The sequence below is a fragment of the Manacus candei genome, unplaced genomic scaffold (assembly GCF_025592945.1).
Source record: "Manacus candei isolate 608988 ecotype Guabito, Panama unplaced genomic scaffold, ASM2559294v1 h1tg000005l, whole genome shotgun sequence".
Lineage (NCBI taxonomy): Eukaryota > Metazoa > Chordata > Aves > Passeriformes > Pipridae > Manacus > Manacus candei.
The window spans coordinates 8,068,502-8,086,635 of record NW_026138053.1 but is presented as its reverse complement, the minus strand read 5'-3'; the positions used below and the strand labels follow the sequence as shown (position 1 = coordinate 8,086,635).

Here is an 18,134-nt window from a genome sequence, read left to right as displayed (position 1 = left end):
AAGAAAATTACTGTACTAGACATTACCAAGTCTTAAACAATTGTTTTTATTTTCTAATTTCTAATCTATTTATGGCTACCTAAATAGAACATCAGTATTGCTTATATTACTTATTTCCAAGTAAGTGTATATCATATAAAATAAAATACCCATATATATATATTTTTAATGAACCAAAAAATCAGGTGAAAATTTATTTTCAGTGAATGTTTCTTAATCCACTATAATAAAGTTGTTGCAAAAGAATCTTCTCAAAACTGCTGCCTGACCCATCTTGAGTAAAAGAACTCACTAGTCCAGAATTTGTATTATTGCTATAAAACTTCTCTTCCATAGTAATCTTATATAAAAAATAATTAACAAATGATATGTCAATCAGAACATATTTGTTGTTTCTTTGGATCTGTATTACCCGTTTTACTGGAAACTGGCTAAATTACTAATAATCCTGTTTAACTTCACCAGTATTCAGTGATTTCACCTCATATTTGGATGTGTTCCTAACTGTGCTGATGGGATGCTATGAATTCATCTTGCAGCAGAGACAGATGCCTCTTTCTTTGTCCTGCCTCAGCAGTGGTGCATAAAAGGACACGTATTGACAGAGCTCTGCTGCTATATGGATACAACTCGGCTGTAAAACAGCAAAGGCATTAGTAGCTTTTTTGTTTGACATGAATGAAGCAGACATTAAAATTATACTTATCTAATGGTCCTTCCTGCACAGCCAGAGGAGCTGAAGTGAACACACCACCATGGCTTATAATCCAATATTTATTTCTAAAGATCAGTTCCTCATTCATAGGACATAACCCAAGTTTTACCAGTTGTAGAACAGCTGCTCTTAAACAGGTTCTCAATCCCAAAGAAACCCTTAAGTTATATTCACAGGCTTAACTTCTAACAGTTTGGAAAAGTCCCAAATAAGCAACATTTTATTCAATATCTGAAAACCTGATTAATTTTTGGCAACCCCAACGAGACTATGGGGACAAGTGTGCCCTGAAAAAGGCTGATCCCTGCCTGTAGTTTGGGATTGAAATCCTTCCATCACTAGTTAGAAGACAAACTTCCAATTAAATGATAAGGAGGTTCTTGCTTATTTTTGGTCCCAGGGTCTGCAGTTTTGAGAAGTGCAAGTCAAAGACATTTGCTCCAAGTTTGTCACTATTCAGCACCTGACAGACACTGACTGACACAGTTCTACTACTGTGAGAAGTACAACAAATGCATCAAGCCTACAAACTAGATGAGTATTTGAGGGACGTCCATGAAAATTTCCATGCTGCAAAGAACGAGGGTTAAGAGACCCACTCAACACCATCAGTGACAGCTTCACATTTCACTACACCACACCACAGACCAGGCTTTAGGAATGTAAGCATCTTGCTAAGACTGAATCTCCTGCTCCACTGCTCACCACCATCTCCCACACTACCAGCAGAGTGAACAAGCAACTGTATCTTAAAAACACAAACTCCACTAATATCACTGCAGCAATAAAAGACCTCAAAACCCAAGAGGTAGTCCAAGCATAGAGTCCCAAAGAACAGCACCAGACAGACAAAACTCTCCAACAGCCACTTGTCTGGCACGTTCTCTGCTCTCACAACATATGTAGCATGAGACTGGCTTTTAAACAGTGCTTTTTGAAGGAGGAAATCCGTTGAATGTCTAAATGTACAGCACTGTAAAACAACCACCACAACTAAGAAGCAACCTTAAGTATTAGAAATTAATACTTGCCTTTTCCCTGGCATTGCATGCAATGCCCAATAAAGAATTTAAGATGTTGGGGAAGGAAGAAATCAAATGACAAAAGCCATAGCAAGAGGCATGTAAAATGAAAGACTACCCAAATTTCATAATTCAAGACTTAAATTCTGCAAAGCTGAATTCTGCTCTCAAATCAAATATGGTGAGACAGGTGTGTTTTCATTCACAAATGTGGTTGAGTTTTGTATTAGATGGTGCTCTAGTAGACCATCCTCAAATACTTAGTTTAAGTGTATTCATTTTATTTTACAGGCTGCTGCAATTTTATTTCATTTAACTATTGGCATAATGGATTTGTTCTAGACAGTCTGCAAAGAAGAACAGACATTGACAGGTTTCCTAAAAATACAATTCAAAACAAAAATAAGACATTTGGAAAATAAAGTGACAAATTCTGTGAAAGACAGCAACTTCCTGCACACAAATTTCAGATATCAATCCCTTTTTCGTCTTCTATCACACTATTATAGTTTATGCACTTCTCTCACTGCCAACAACTGTCAAAGCCATCTTTCATTTCTCTGCCTAGTACTCAGTTGAGAATAACTGAAGTGAAAACTACATTTAAAAAAGAAAAATTAATTTCCATGCACAGGGTTGTATAAATAGGTTGAAATAAATGGGGCTCCTTCCCACCTAATTCCCCTTCTGCAAATAAATGCAGCATATGAATATGCCAGACTTTAAAATACAGCCCAGACTTTTGAATTATTATTATAGCTTTCTCTTACACAGGAAAAGACAAGCTTTTTTGGCTTAAGTGAATTCAGCATTTTAAAGACAGGTTTTCTTTAGTGTGTATATGCACAAAGTTAAGCTTTTTTTTTTCCTAAACTGAGTAATTCTGCTTCTTACGAAACAAATCCTGTCTTCTGTACTGGTACTATACCTTTATTTTCTTTTTCTATAAATGCAAGTATTTTCTTGCATTTAAAACTGTACTTTCTATTCTAAAAAAACCTGTATTATTTTAAAACATGGTACCAATCTTTTAAATCTATTTTTAGAAGAGCCCAGCAAAAATGCCCAATATTGCCAGTTTCCTGAAGTAAGTTTTTGCATAACATCTTCCCATTATAAAAGTCAACTTTCTAGCCCAAACCCATTAAATAAAGTTTTAAATATATAGTGCCAAATTTCATATTTACAATATAATCTGAAGGCAAATATAAATCTTTCACGTTGTGCTTGTAAATAGGTACTGCAGTTATCAAATCTACTTGGAAAACTACGTGCTACCTTCCACACACACCACTGATCAAATCAATCACTCCTTGATAGTTCTGATGTTGAATTTGCAGCTGCCCAGTTCTAACCTCCCCTTTCCTCAAGTAAAGTGGAAGCTATAAAACATTTAAGGACACTTTAGCAGGTAAGTTTTCCTCATGGTCCTTGTGGTTTAATCAGATGTTGCCCCCGGTACTTTAACAGTGAGATTCCTCCTGCTGGTGGTGACGTGACGTTGCTGAGCCAGGAAGGAGCGTCCAGGCCCATCTTTGCAGGCACCACTGCTGCCAACCAGCCTTGCTTCCATACCCAGCTTCTGCAGAGTCAGGCTCTGCAAAACAGTTAAACAACAACTTAAATAATAGCAAAAAACGGAAGAAAAAAGCCCTGCCATCTTTCATACACAAAGCTCATCCTTATTTAGTACACACACAGAAATTCTTTTACTGGATTTCTTAGATTAACTAAAATGTAACTGTTGCATTTAGCAAAATATGTTTTTCTGATACACCAACAAATGAATTTTTGACCCACCTTGTTATACCACGCAGTTACAATTAGCTTTTCCTCATAATCACGTAGCTTAGCCAGTTTGTATTCATTCTACAAGGAGACAAGAGGGAAGATAAGCTCAATTAAAACACAAATTTTATCTGCATAAACTTATGGCAGCCCATAGAGTGAAACAGAGGCAGCAGAAATGCTTCAATATGCAAAATAACTGGAAAGCTTAGAAGTATAAATAAAGATACTTCCATTAAAGACTGAGAGATAAATTACCAGACTACTTCAAAGAGGCTAAACTTCATAAAAGTTGCAGTTAGAAATACAGAAACAACTTAGAAATATACTCTGAGGGTTTGTGTGGGGTGTATCAGAAAGTCTATAAAAAATTCAGTAATCTTTCCAGCTGAAAAGACAAGAATGTACTTCCAGCAGCTGACTATTCTTATTGTGTTACCGAATTGCTATTATATAATATACTTAGAACATCTTGCATAAAAGCAATCTGAGGCCACAGCACATATATAAGTCAGACCTATCAGCCTATTCATCTGTGTTGAGAAATTCTGTATTTGTCCAGGTAACTATTTAACTAGACCCATCAATATTGCTGTAAAACTGAATGCATTTCTCCATTTTTTTTGATATTTGGACTACTGTCAACAATCCTTTCAGAATTTCAGCCGAGTTGAAATCCTGAATCATTACTGAATCATTAGGAAACAGTATCTTGACTGTCTAATATCACGACAGAACACATTACAAGTTGTTATTAAATATATGTAAAACTTTTACCTCTAGTGCTTCAATTTTCTTGTCTTTCTCCAGTATCTGTTTTCTGAGCAACATAATTTCTGCTGATGCTGGATTTAGCTTGGGGTCTAAGGTTTTTATCACCTGGATAAGGCAAAAAACAAGAGCATAACAAGTCAGGTTTGATTCTCAACAGCTCTGCACCTCATCTGCTCGGAGAAGGAATATGGAAACAGTCTGGGCACTGATCAGGGAATTATGATGAAAATTAGGCTGTTACACTGTTAACAGAGACCAAAGGGTACACAGGAATTATTAATGTACCTCATGTTTAGTATAAACCCCATTCTCTCATACACTTAACTGACTGCAGTTGAGCAATTTGATTAAGAATGCCATTTTTAATTGGGAGGTGGGGACACACACATTCAAATCAATCTGTTTAACAATTTATGAGGGAGGAATGTGTATGTTCAGAAATAAGCCACTTACATTTCTTGCTTTCTCAAGGTACATTTTATATCTTTCTTCCATTGCTTTCATATCCTCATCTTTTTTTCGTAAAGCTGCTTCCAGCTCTCCAATCTTCTGGGCTATTTACAGAAATTACCAACAAAGACATACAAAATAAAAACAGATGTGGTACTTTCAAAGCTTCTGAGTTCCCTTGATTTCAACACTCTCAAAATAAACCTTCTGGCTACTACAGAGTTCTCTAAGTTATGATTTTTGTCTCAGTTGTCCCACCCGACCCTGAATTCCCATTTGGCAGAGTGCTGTGCAACAAAATTAAGCCCCCAGGATCCTCTCCCTGCCCACCAGTGGGTACAAAAAAAATTCCCTCCATACATCCCATTTCACCTTTTAAGCTAAGCTGTAGCAGAAACCCCTATCCAGACAAGTATCCCATAGTCCACTGGCTATGGGAATCATTTCAGAAGACCCTTACCTTATTAAAAAAAAAAAAAGAAAGCCAAAAGCCCAAAAATCCCACACAAAACAACTTACGGTTCTGACTGTCATCAGGCTGGAGTTCTGCAAGATCAGCCTCTTTCTTCTGTAACTCATCATGAACTTCGTTCAACTTTTCCCTATGAATGAAAGGCTGGACTAAGGCTTAAGCTCACAAATAATTCCTTGCAGTTTTAACAGCTGGAAGGTGAAACTTGATGGCAGAAGTGCTTAAATAACTATTTTAAGCTCTGGCAATTCTTCTGAGTTTAAACAGAAATATCAGTATGTGTTTTTGAAGAACCATAAAAGTTGTGACTCCTGAATTGAGTCTCATTTACCTAAAACTAGGAAAAAATGAACAATGAAACCCCTCCAGCAGCTCCTTAGCAGGAAGTACATCTGCTGAGAGGATGGAAGTATTCCAGAAGAATGGAATATGTTTTGAGCCCAGTAACAGTGATGCTTTTAGCAGTCTGTTGTAGAATCAGAACACTTAAAAAGCTGGTGGTGGTGAAGACAGTTAAGTGGTACTAGTATTACCAGATCATCATGATCGGAGTGGACAAAACCAGAACACCAATACTTTACTCACTTTATGCAGGATTCCCAAATCAGTGGCTTAGAAAGACAAGACATCCCTGCAAAGATTTAAGCAGTTTCTGTGCTGTATTTAGCATAAATAAGCTGTTGTGGATGCATGTGCCTTACTTACATGTGTGCTGCCAACTTCTGCTTCAGGTTGCTGGACTATGAAAGGGAAGAGTTAAAATTCAGTTATATTTCAGTGTTTCATTCTAAGCAACATTAAAGTGCTCTTACAAATCAGCCAAGAATACTTAGCACAAGTAAGTCAAAGCAAATAAATACCAAGGAAACTGCATTTTTGTAACTACATTCATATTTTTTTGCATTGCACAGAAATCAATTCCAAATCCTTTTCTTTAAAGCTCTTCCTCTCGTTATACCACTATTGACTGATAAAACTAAATGTAGAAGGTAGAAGAGTTACAGTTCCTTAAAGAAGGTGGAGGAAAGGAATCACATAAAACATGAGCTTTTCAATTGAAATACAGTTGGTGTGGTGTGTTTTTCAGACACATTGAAAAATAAGCTGCACATCTAAACAAAGGACTTGATGTTACACTGAAGGACTTAAAACTGGTATGTGTTCCAAGGCCAAGAAGCCCGAACATCTACTTACTCCTTCAGTCTTAGATCCCTGCTCCTGCAAAGTCTTTTGCAGATCTTCAATCTGCTGCTGTAATCCCCCAATACGCTCTTCATTCAGCCTTTTAGGAAGAAAAGACAGTTATTGGTCATCTGTATAGATCATAGACAAATTTTTCTGCTTCATGTCTGGATAACAGTTTTTCAGAGGTAGATCCAGGAAGACTTAAGCCACAAAGAAACTGATTTTTAGTTTGACTTGAACTTCTGCTGAAACAAGCACATGGAGCTTTAATCAACATTTTATAATGAATCGTTTTAAGTTTTGAGAAACCTTAACTACCAAAAACTCTCATATTCTAATGAACTGCTTTCAGCATTAACTGATAGAGAAATTCAGACCATATCCCATGGTCTAGCAGTTTGAAATAGAGTTTATATCCATTCTTGGTCTACTTTCAAGAATCACTCAGAACTAAGAAAAGTGTCCTAAAAGCAACGTCTCATTTATGGTTACACTGGTGAAAGAAAAGGTACTTGGCTTCCTACACGGTGCTACACTACAGATACAGGCCACAAGGCCACTCTCAAATTCCAGAAATCACTTTTTGCTGTGTTTTAAGATGTAGTTTCACCTTTTCTCAGTTTCCAGTTCGTTCACTGTCCGGTGCTTCTGCTCCAGCTGTTCCTGGAGCTCTGCAATACGCTCATTTTCTGACCCTTCCTGTTTCAACAGGAGCATCTTATTTTCATGCTGCAGCCGAATAAACATTTCTCTGAATCAAAAAAACCCCAAAAAAAGTCCCTGTTAATTAAGAAGGTGACGAAGAGGAAGAAGTAATATTCCTGTTCGCTCTCCCAGCCTTAAAGTATGAGTAAATCAAATTCTGCTTAATGATATAATTGGGGTAACACTGCAATTTTTTATTAAAAGGTAACTTAAAATATTGTGATGTTTGCAAATTGTAAGAGATATGAGCAAAGTTTTAAGTTGTCACTCCAAATCCAGATTTATTTACAGCAATCTGATATGCTTTTAAGAAAAATTAATTGTAGTATAGGAAAATAATAATTAATGGCTATGGTGGTCTGAATAAGCATCATGGAGGCAAAGCAGGAATTGGGATACAGAGTCATGATCCTTCCTGGAGACAGCACCAAGCCCCACCCATGAACATCCCAAAACAACCTCTACCTTTTGGTCTCACCTGTATTCCACTGGCAGAATTTCAGCAGCAAGATTCTCATGGCTTTTAACACGAGAGCCACCTGAAATCACATGGGAAGTTTAATTAACACACTCAAAGAGATCTCTAATACAAATAAAAAAGCCTCTGAAGGTACAGCAATACCTGTTTGACTCAGGTGATCCTGCTGCATCTGTGAACACCGGAGCTCTTCATTTGTTTCTTTTAATGCATCACACTGCACTATCAGTCTCTAACAAGACAGATTTGAGGTGGAGTTAAGTCAAACTGCTCCATTTTAAGAGCAAATAACAAGAAGCAGAACTAATATTGACATATGCACTTTTCAGGTTGGACTTGATGATCTTGGAGGTCTTTTCCAACCTGGATGATTCTATGATTCTTTATTATATGTGTATACACACACACACACACACACACACACACGCAGAGTTTTTATGAAGACACTAATTCCAGGAAGATTTTCCTCCAGCAGAGCAGTTAAGAAAGACATTAGGTGCTCAAATAAACTCCCTTAGAGAGACTTACCTCTTTTTCTTTGATTAAAGCTTCATGTTTTTCTTCAAGTCTCTTCATTTCAAATGCCAGCTTATCAGCTCTTTTGGATTCTTCAGACAGTTTGTTATGAAGCTCTTGGACCTTTTCAGAAAAACAGTGTATGAATATTGCAAGATGGTACTTCTAAAAGCTATATTAAAACAGTCACTCCTGTCCAGTTCAGCCAAAATAAAACAGCTAATCCCTCAAGTTTAGGGGAGGGAAGATGGGACAGGAGCCTGTGTGCTTTGGGGTTTTTTTTTGTTAGTTGGTTGGTTTGGGGGTTTTTTTATATTTAACTCTCTCTTTTAATTACTACTGAAATTAAAATAAAACTACAGTTTAAAATACATTTCCATGAAGAAATATAAGAATACAAGCATGTAGTGACAGGACAAGGGGGAATGGGTTCAGATTGTAAAGAAAGAAAATTTAGGTTAGATATATGAAATTCTTTCCTGTGAGGGTGGTGAGGCCCTTTCCTGTGAGGGTTGCCCAGGGAAGCCGTGGTTGCTCCATCCCTGGAAACGTTCAAGGCCAGGTTGGATGGGGTTTGGAGCAACTTGGTCTAGTGGAAGGTGTCCCTGCCTATGGCAGGGGGTTGGAACAAGATGATCTTGAAGGCCCCTTCCAACCCAAACCATTCTGTGATTCTGTGATTCCTTACAAGTGACCTCAGTAATAGCTGAACAACCTCTCCCAGAAGACAGTAAAAAAGAAAAGTTTGCAAACCACGGACTCTCACATCAGTTGAGAGAGCAACCAGTTAAGCTTCCCAGTTTAACAAACAGGGGAAAACCCCAGAAGTGAATGGCAGCATATGAAAGAGTTTTCATAAATAAGAAATCCTAAGGGGATGACACAGGTTAAGCCCCTGGGCTGTTACATTAAGCTGTACCCAAGTACCTGAGGAAAAATTAATATTTCCAGTATAAGTGTGGCCTCACCTGTCGTTTATAGGTCTCCAGCTGGGCTCGTGCTGCGTTGGCTTTCTTCAGCTCATCCTCCAGGCTGACTGTGTTGTGCATGTACATCATGTTGGTCTCCTGCAGCGACTTGACCTGTCTGCGGAAGTCGTTCAGATCCTGCAGCTTCTTCCGATACACTTCCACAGTTGATTCCAGCTTACTTGCCTTGTCTGCAGTAGCCCTTAAAGTATGAACAGGAATTAGAACAGAGAGCATGTTTCTTCAAAAGCTTACAAAAGCCCAATTCTGCTGTCATAAGCATCAAGCTATTTTCAAAGAGAGATGCAACACGTTTAGCGGCACTTACATCTTACTGCTTTATTTTTAAATGTATAATCAACATAAACTTGCTCATAAAAATTGAAATCAGCACAGGCTTTAAGTGGGAGTAAGACTGACAGTTGTATGCAAGAAGTATGAGCAAGGGTTAGTGTGTCAAATACCCCTGGGGAATTCTGTGGGGTGCAATGTAAATGCACCACATCCTGTGCTAGATACCATCTTCTCAAACTGCTGGTACCTGGGAAGGAAAACCACACAGGTGTTCTCATTGTGGGATTATACATAATGAAAACATAATTGCACTGTGAGAATGCTCATTAGCAGATATGACCAAGAATTATCAGTTTATCACTAACAAAAATCTACACAGTAAGAAAATACTGGAATCATAAATTTCAAATTAATTTTAATATTTGTGTTTAATATCTGCATTCTCATATCATTAAAAACTGGTACAAGAAAATTATGGAAAAAATCTATAGTTAACATTTGTTTCAGATGTTACTTAAGAATCACTGTAAGTTAAGCCCCTGAAACCAATTTTCTTTTTATGTTTTATTGATAATATTTTATGAATAGCAGACCTGCTTTCACAGTGTGAGTTCTTGGGTGGTCTGGTATTTTATACAGTTTACACAAGCTGGAATGTTACCTTAAATTCTCATAGAGGTTACTTTGTATTTCATCTTCATTTTGTTAATGATCTCCCTAACCTAAATCTGGCCTAGAATGCTGATACCAAAATTATGTCTAGCTGTATACATGCTTTTCTACTTTAGAACTTCAACTTTCCATCCCCCATGAAGAAGTATAAGTTCTGCAGTCATTAATTCTGCTTTAATTAATTCTATGTATTATTCTTGTCAAACAACAGAGGTTTGCCTGAAAGCTTCCACTTCGTCTCTGCTTTGTCAAACACCTCATCCAGGTAAGATCTGCAGAAGTAACACCTCCAAAAAATCTTGTTAAATATAAAGCCTTGGATTTAGTCATTAAATCTTCCTAATGTGTGTGTGTGTGTGTGTGGAGCTCCCCCTACTACATACCTAAGAATATCATTTTCATCTTTCAAGGCTCTAGATTCTTCTGCCAGAGAGGTCAGTTCATTGTTTCTATGCTGCAGTTCAATCAGTTGTTTTTCTAGATCTTCACAATGGACACGATAATCATCTTTTGCAGCTTCAAGCCTACCAGATCAAAACCAGGAACTCTGTTAGGACCATTTTGTTATTATACAGTTCTCATTTAGTGCTAGAATTACTAAAAATAAGACAAAGGAAAACTGTTAAGTCACCAGAAAAATGGTATTGCAAACACGGAACTTTTTACTGTCTACCTGTTAAATCATAATGAATTGTTTACTACAAATCTGCCACATCAGTATCAAGGGATCACATGAAAAGTGATTTTCCCCCCACTATGTATCACAGAGAGAAAGACTAATATGTGAAAGAAAAGAGTACAGTAAAGAGATATGATGGTGTTAGGTGGGTTGGGGTTTGTTTACACACCAATCACTTCAGCACTCATTTTCTGTTCTCCCTCTCCTTTTTTGAAGTATCAGAGGGCTATACCAAAGTATATTACCAAAGTAATATCTTTTACAGGTAACGGTGTCTTTTTCTTTTTAAATATAAGGACTATCTTTAAAATATGCTTATACAGCACTAGAAAGCTTTTAATGCAATAGAAATTGAGATGGAAAATCTCAAAAGAGTATCAGAAATTCTCAGGATATATTAGACAAGTGAGGGATTTTTGAAGGAAATAATTTAATACCTGAAGTTTTCTTCTTGCAATTGCTCCAGCTGCAACTGTGCATTAAAATACTTTTTTGCCACCACAGTATTTGGATCATCAAGAGAGTCGTCTAATTGCTCTAGTCTGTCATTCATAATCTCATTTTCTGACATCAAGCTGTTTTTTTCATCCTGGAGGGCAGCTACCTAGTACAGATAAAACAGCATCAACACTGTAAGACCTGTCCAAAGAACTCAAGCAAGGCAGCAGGATGTCACCAAATTAGTTTATGAAAAAGGTTGAGCGCTTAGAAATTTTAGAATGTAGTTTTACAGAGCACACTTGAGCATACAGATGCTTTAGTGTATGACAGTTATGAAGCACTAAAGGAAAAGTCCTTCTAAAAAAAAAAAAAAGACAATTTTTTGTAACTGAAACCACAGTAAAGGCACACAAAGTGATATGGAGAGGAACTGGAACTTTCATTAAAAACACCACGGACGCCGTACAAAAAACTCCAAAACTGGTGCAAAGGTTACTCTCCATCTTGCTTGTACTGGACAATAAGCAGCAGGATGGCATGGTCAGCACACCCAGGGACTGCCGTGCTCAGCAGTGAATGGCTGCGCGTTCGGAAGCGGTTTCAGGCGCCGTAAGCACACACGCAAAAGAAAACCTGGCCAGCTTCAGAGAGAGCATGCACTGGGCAACAGTCAGATACTGGGTGCTCACAGCTAAGCAAATGAGGATACAACACTTCACTGGAAGTATATTAACAGCCATAAAATGGGGAAGGATTAGGAGGATAGAACCTTTAAAGTTTTTCTAGTGAAAGCTGTTGTGTTAATTTTAACGTCCTGTCAAACACAAGAGCACGTAGCATGTGTTAGTCAACTGGCATTTAAACAGGGACAATATGCTTTTTGGGTTATGTTTTCCTGAATCAGAAAGTAAACCTACCTTTCTTATACTCTTGGAAAATATCAAGGAAGACTGAGACCTTACAAGTGAATTTATTAAGAATTAGTTTAAATGAGAAGTGTCAGTCAATATTACGGCTTCAAATAAATAAAATTAAGAAAAAACATATCATGATATTATAAAATAGATACAACCTAGAGTATGCAATATTAAGAAACAATTTGTTTGTGATCATAATTTTAAAGTCTATCAGTCAAACAGATATAAAAATCAAACAGTAGTTAATCTACCACTTCATTAGGTGCTGGTATTCTGGGTTCACTCCTTTTTTACAATACCAGATGTAATTTACTATTTGCATTCACACAAACATCTGTGAGTAGAGAGCGTATCTGAGCCTTGCTCAGCAAAACACTTCCTGTTCAAGGTTCAGCCACTCCTTAAGCATGTACAACATTCAGACTTCAAGAATAACATTAAAGACATCTCCCATCTCAGACTTTAAAAAACCTTAAAATCAAACTATGACACAACTCGGAGCAAGTTTTACATCTTTTCTCAGTTCCTTTCTGATAGTTTTTTATTATTTCAGCATAACAGAAGTGGTGTCAAAGTCAACACAGATTATAAAGAGATATTTTAAACACACATCACAGTATTACAGACTGTGGTGACATTAACTCCTCTGTTTATACTCAGCAGTACCTTTCCCTTAAACACCTTTCACCTGTCCCATACTATGTTATGAGCAACTGGCTTTGCATAACTTATGATTAATTAATAGAGAAATCTGGAAAGACAAGTTTGTGGGAGACAGGTGAAAGCCTGGGACTTCTGCAGATTCTGTTCACTTTTATATCTCTGTTCTCACTAGGAAGCCTTACTGCTGCCTCAAGAAAAAAGAAAATTAAATACCAATTCCATTATAACAATAGCTTCCTGGGCATGGCAACTAGCTCTGAGCTACTTCATATACAAGTATTCAACTTTTTCAGTTGTCACTGCCTGTAAGAAACGTAAAGCTGGCCTCTGCTTTTGTGGGTGTTCATTTTCAGATGCTCACACAGCCAGTACAGCCCTTTGGCTCCTCTAAGAAGATGCAATCCAAATGTTCTCTTTGTGCAGAGCCAAATTTGAGATGAAGTGCCTTGCCAGATAAAACTCTTTCTATTCTCAGATTATTGTGCCATAAAAGAGGAATCACACTTAAGAGTATCAAATGAATTCTTTTTTTCCTTTAAAAAGTTGATTGAAATGCAAATTTCTCTTTATTGTCACAAAATCCTCTCTACTTTTTCTCAAGAGTGACTTGATTAACTGCTATATCCATTAAAAACAAAAATAGGTTTATTAGTGTTGTTTGAAAAGGTCAGCAAGGATCTATTAGTTTCCATTATTTTATCCAAAAGTATCCTCCATGCTACACTTGTGCATGACAAAAAGTTAACAAATTTTAGATAAATTTCGAAATTTAGTCATTCATCAACTCCTATTCAAACAGCATCATTTTCCTGTGATTAAATCTAATGACTGGTTATTACATGAACCGGATTTTTGGACACAGTACAAAAGACTAGAGGAAACAGTGATTAAAAATGAGAAGGGCAATTTTTACAACCACAAGAACATTGTTTTAACACTACCTGCTACTAAAGGTAAACAAAGGTAAGAGATCAAAGACCGCCTGAGGTAACAGCTGGCACAGCACCTCAGCTTACACTTCCATTGGAAAACATTCCCCAGTAACTGCATTTTGGAGTACAGAATGATTGCTTTTCCTCCACAAGAATTCTCACAGAAATTCAAATAATGCAAAATTCACTTTGCCCTTCACTTCTGCATCTTAATAGCAGCACCACTACATATTAAAGAAGTAAGCAACTTGCTGTTTCTTACCTGCAAATCAAGCTCTTGACATCTTTGTGCCAACTCTTCTTTTTCTGCTAACGCTTCCTGAAGATCCTCCAAGGCTCTTTTAAGCTTCCAAAAAATAAGACAGTCAATCACTGCGGCCCATATCCAAAGTGCTCACAGTTGCAGCTTACAAAACAACTTAACTGCTTATAGGAACTGTTTAAGAAGTATGTCAGGTGCACACACTGACACAGAAACCTATATATACACTGTTACATCAGGATCCCTGCTCGTTTCACTTGTCTTCTAAATGACTGCCACATATAACAAGTAAATTATTGAAAAACAGCAAACACAGCAACTTGGGCTAAAGGCATAACAAAATGAAATACAGGAGCATTCATGTGATCACAATTTCAAAATCCCTGCCTGTTAAAGAAATGCCTGCCCTTCATCTTAGAATAGAAATACTGATGCTCCTTTATGAGCAGCTACTTGTAAAGACAAGTATCATTTTATGTGTAACTTGTAGTGTTAAGGTTATCAAGACTTTCCATGACCCCTTAACAATAACCTGAAGTGTTCAGCCTGGCATGGCTGAGCCCTGATGTACCCTCACCTCTTCTTGCACTGACCAGTTTTACCCCATCCAGTAAGATGACATAGCAGGCACTGATTTTTTTTTTTTTAAGAAGCTATAGAACAGCAGATAACTTTTTACTTAATTAGCACCGAAAAACAACATTACTTCACTTAAAGGATGGCAAGAAACCAGCTTATTGTTCAGGCTTGATCTACAACAGCGACAAATATTAGGCAGTTACCTGCTGTTCCACTTCACTTGATGCATCACAGGTGGAAGGACTCGTTACTTCCTTGCTCATGAGCTACAAGAAGAGGCCACAGGAAAAAAGGTTAAGTTAGAGGTTAAATACCTGTAAATTCACTGCCTACAGAGTACCAATTGTATTTTCCACTATATCACTGCATTCCTTCAATATGTCAAAATAGATTAATAGTAATAATAAAACCCACCTCATGATTGGTAAAGGATTTAAACAAATCTAGAATAAGATTACATTTTTTACCTCTCCCTCCCTTCCCTCCCTCAAAAAAAAAAAAAATCAAGTTAGCAGTAATATCTTATTGGATGAATCTGTGATCTGTTGAAGTTAAAATGGAGTGAACCAGAGGACAGGATTTCAGTCAATTAAATTAAACAGTTATCACACTTCTTTGTACTCCGTTAATTGCCACTAAGCAAACAATGGGAACATTAACACTGCTCTCACTGATCTCCAGTACAAAGAGGTACACAGTGTATCTGTCAACAATTACAGGGCTTTACTTTTCACTCAGGAATTACTGTATTATTTCTAGACCTTCTTCAGAAATTTTAATTAATCAGAAGACAACAACCAAGAGGTTTATGGATTTCTTTCTACCAATAGGACCCCTGCACCTCTAAAGACTATCCAGTCAATTTAAATCTGAGTTTTAAAGCCTATTACCAACTCCACTCACACCTTGATGAGGTTGCAGTTACACACCACCTTTTCTTCAAAGTCAGTATTTAGTTTTTGCCTTTCTCCACACTCTGCTTCAGTCCTTAAGCTTACAAATGTGAGTGACTGCAGAGCTAAGCAGTGAGCTGGATCTCCAAGATGATCCAACCAAAACCAAATTAAAACAGGAGGAGGAGGACACCATGACAAGAATGGAAGAGATGCAGCTGCAAGCTTGTAAATCAGAGGCTGGAATGGTCCTTCCATAACAATGCAGCCTCACAGACACAATCAGGTTAATTCTGGGACCAAGACTATAACACTGGGACATTTCAGAACCTGACTCCAGTATAATCAGTGGTTGGCAACTATATACATTTCTTGTGTGGAATGAAAAATCTTAAGCATTTGTTGTATGTTTGGGCACATGAGACTAAAATCAAAACCCCTTGGTTGGAATCTGGGGCCTCTTGGTCCTGAACCTCCCAAATAATTTAGGAAAGTACTTACACTCTTCCCTGTAAGTTCTTTCATTCAAGCAAAGGTCAAAGATAACAAATAGATATTTGGACTTCTCAACTGACAGCATTAGGCTGTGAACTGTTACCCACCTCTTGAATGGCTGTCATGACAACATGCTGAACAGACTCTTCAAGGGTCATGATATTTTGTATGTGTTCTGTGAAAAACAATTTGCAGTGACTCATGACCACGTTCATCTTAACAGCTTGAGTAATGTGATAAAGTGTTTGCAGAAAGATCCAGAAGAAACTATTATCTATAAAGCTCCTTCAGAACAGGTAGTGGTCTTTTTGTACAGAGGAACTACTGTTAACCAACATTATTATCCAGTAATATGGTATAAACACAAGAGATTATAAACTCTTAACTGCACAAACTAATATTCTGCATAACAGAGTAAGGAGCAATGCCATCAGAGCATGGAGCATTAGCTCTTGTACGGGGAGAGAAAACAGCCAATTCAATTTTGAGACTCTGCAGACAAACAAGAGACAGTTCCCAATGTAAGTTTTTAATTTAATTTGTTAGATTTGCATTTGAATAGTAGGTTTTAGGTCTTGGTACATATTTTAATAAATACAAATAATCCTCAAATGCTTTAGACTGTTTTTTTTAAACCTACTTGAACAAAGTTTTGAGTTTTAACCAAAGAAGTTTCCCACAGATTTTCCTTTAAGTGAACTCCAGTTTCAGAATAGGAATGTAACATACTAAAAATAGAGACTTTCTGACACATAAGAAAAAAGTTTCTATGTCTCTTATACCTTAACAATCACTTGTCAAAGTCTGGTGATTGTTGAACAGGTTAAGGTAGTGCCTACCTTGTTTCCTCTCACAGTTGACTGCACAACCTAAAATAAGCTGCAGAAGCCTGCCCAGTTCAGTGGGATCTGAGTTCTCAGATATCTGGTTTAAGTCTGGAATAAGCTCTTCTGAAATCTGCTGACCCAAGAACTGAAAAAAATGAAAAAAAAATAATTAAGAGATAAAGCAGACTCCCACTTTTGTACAACATGAAAATCTGGTATCACGCAAAAAATCTGGACTCGGTGAGCCATGCAGAGAAAATGATCCAGGAGGATTTGTACCTTGGCTTTCAGCTTCCAAGTGAATATCATAAAACCTAAACTGGAGTTGCTGAGTCTGTTCTGTTGTGTACAAAAGGATTAAAGCTTCTCTAGACAAGAGCAAACATGAATGCACAGACTAAAGTCAACAGGATTCTGCAGCTCAGTCCTTATGACATTTACCTGGGCAGAGACACGGCTTCCAGATTATACTCCAAGAGTCTTATTTAAAATACATCTGCTCAAATTAATTTTATATTCACTCAGACCTCCCACTTAGCAGATAATCAACATACACTTCCTGCCAAAGAAGTCCTTAAGATAAATTCACTTGCCAACAAAAAAAAAAAGCCAGGTGAAGGAGGGCAATAATCCATACCTCATGGTAGTAGTCCATAATTCCTTGCAGTATCTTCTTCAGATTACTGGACTAATTGTTGTGCATGAAAGGCAAAGTTACAAGCTTTAATTAAAATTTTTGATTTTGATGAAATATCCCAACAGAAAATCCCCATGCAACAATGCTGGAAAGCACTTAAAACTATCAACAGACAGTTCAAGCTCATTTAAAATATGCTTCAAAGCCTGATCTTAATTCTGTAGGTTTTGGACTGCTAGATCTCAGGACTTCATAAATTTCACTGTCTTCAGTTTTAAATACCTTTATTCTCCAGTTGTCACCAACATCATCTTTAATGCGATTTAGCCAAGAGGCATCAAACCAAGCAACGTCTCTGAAACAAAATTAAATGATTAATCAATAAGCACAGACTTAAATAAGACAGCAAATTCCCAGCATTAAATCACCAGGTGTTGAACTACAGTGTCTAATGAGGCATGAATTTCTGGAGATTGCAAGGTAGACTTAGGTCACAGGAAATTCCCATCCTGCTGGCTGCATTAAGACACCTTCCAGGGCTGGGAGAATTTCCATGTGTGCTTGAGCTGGGAAGAACTGGAACACAAGGATGTGTAGATCTTTGCCATGCTGAATTTTTATACCTGACAAAGCGATCGGAATCATGCAAAGAAACATCCCTTTTTGACTAGTGCTGATATCGAGTTTGGTATCTATTCCTGCAGGTTGGACTTTCCAACATTCACCACAATTTGTCAAAGGCACTTATTAAAAAAACAGTTTGAACTACT

General features: G+C 37.2%; 1 protein-coding gene across 7 annotated transcripts in view; it reads right to left on the bottom strand.

Moving 5' to 3' along the window:
- Positions 1–2,501: 2,501 nt before the first annotated feature.
- Positions 2,502–18,134, bottom strand: part of HOOK1 (hook microtubule tethering protein 1) — a 170,498-nt gene continuing 154,865 nt past the window's right edge. For all 7 annotated transcript variants that reach the window (XM_051796404.1, XM_051796387.1, XM_051796394.1 and 4 more), the window contains 20 exons: positions 17,647–17,719; positions 17,365–17,415; positions 16,740–16,872; positions 16,008–16,075; positions 14,716–14,778; positions 13,934–14,017; positions 11,156–11,322; positions 10,423–10,563; positions 9,074–9,275; positions 8,118–8,228; positions 7,734–7,821; positions 7,590–7,650; positions 7,017–7,157; positions 6,416–6,503; positions 5,927–5,961; positions 5,269–5,351; positions 4,753–4,853; positions 4,303–4,404; positions 3,538–3,606; positions 2,502–3,334 (listed from right to left, as the gene is read on the bottom strand). In XM_051796404.1, the coding sequence (XP_051652364.1) occupies positions 3,176–3,334; positions 3,538–3,606; positions 4,303–4,404; positions 4,753–4,853; positions 5,269–5,351; positions 5,927–5,961; positions 6,416–6,503; positions 7,017–7,157; positions 7,590–7,650; positions 7,734–7,821; positions 8,118–8,228; positions 9,074–9,275; positions 10,423–10,563; positions 11,156–11,322; positions 13,934–14,017; positions 14,716–14,778; positions 16,008–16,075; positions 16,740–16,872; positions 17,365–17,415; positions 17,647–17,719 (2,020 nt within the window). In that variant the 3' untranslated portion in view covers positions 2,502–3,175. The remainder of the gene's footprint in view (positions 3,335–3,537; positions 3,607–4,302; positions 4,405–4,752; positions 4,854–5,268; positions 5,352–5,926; positions 5,962–6,415; positions 6,504–7,016; positions 7,158–7,589; positions 7,651–7,733; positions 7,822–8,117; positions 8,229–9,073; positions 9,276–10,422; positions 10,564–11,155; positions 11,323–13,933; positions 14,018–14,715; positions 14,779–16,007; positions 16,076–16,739; positions 16,873–17,364; positions 17,416–17,646; positions 17,720–18,134) is intronic.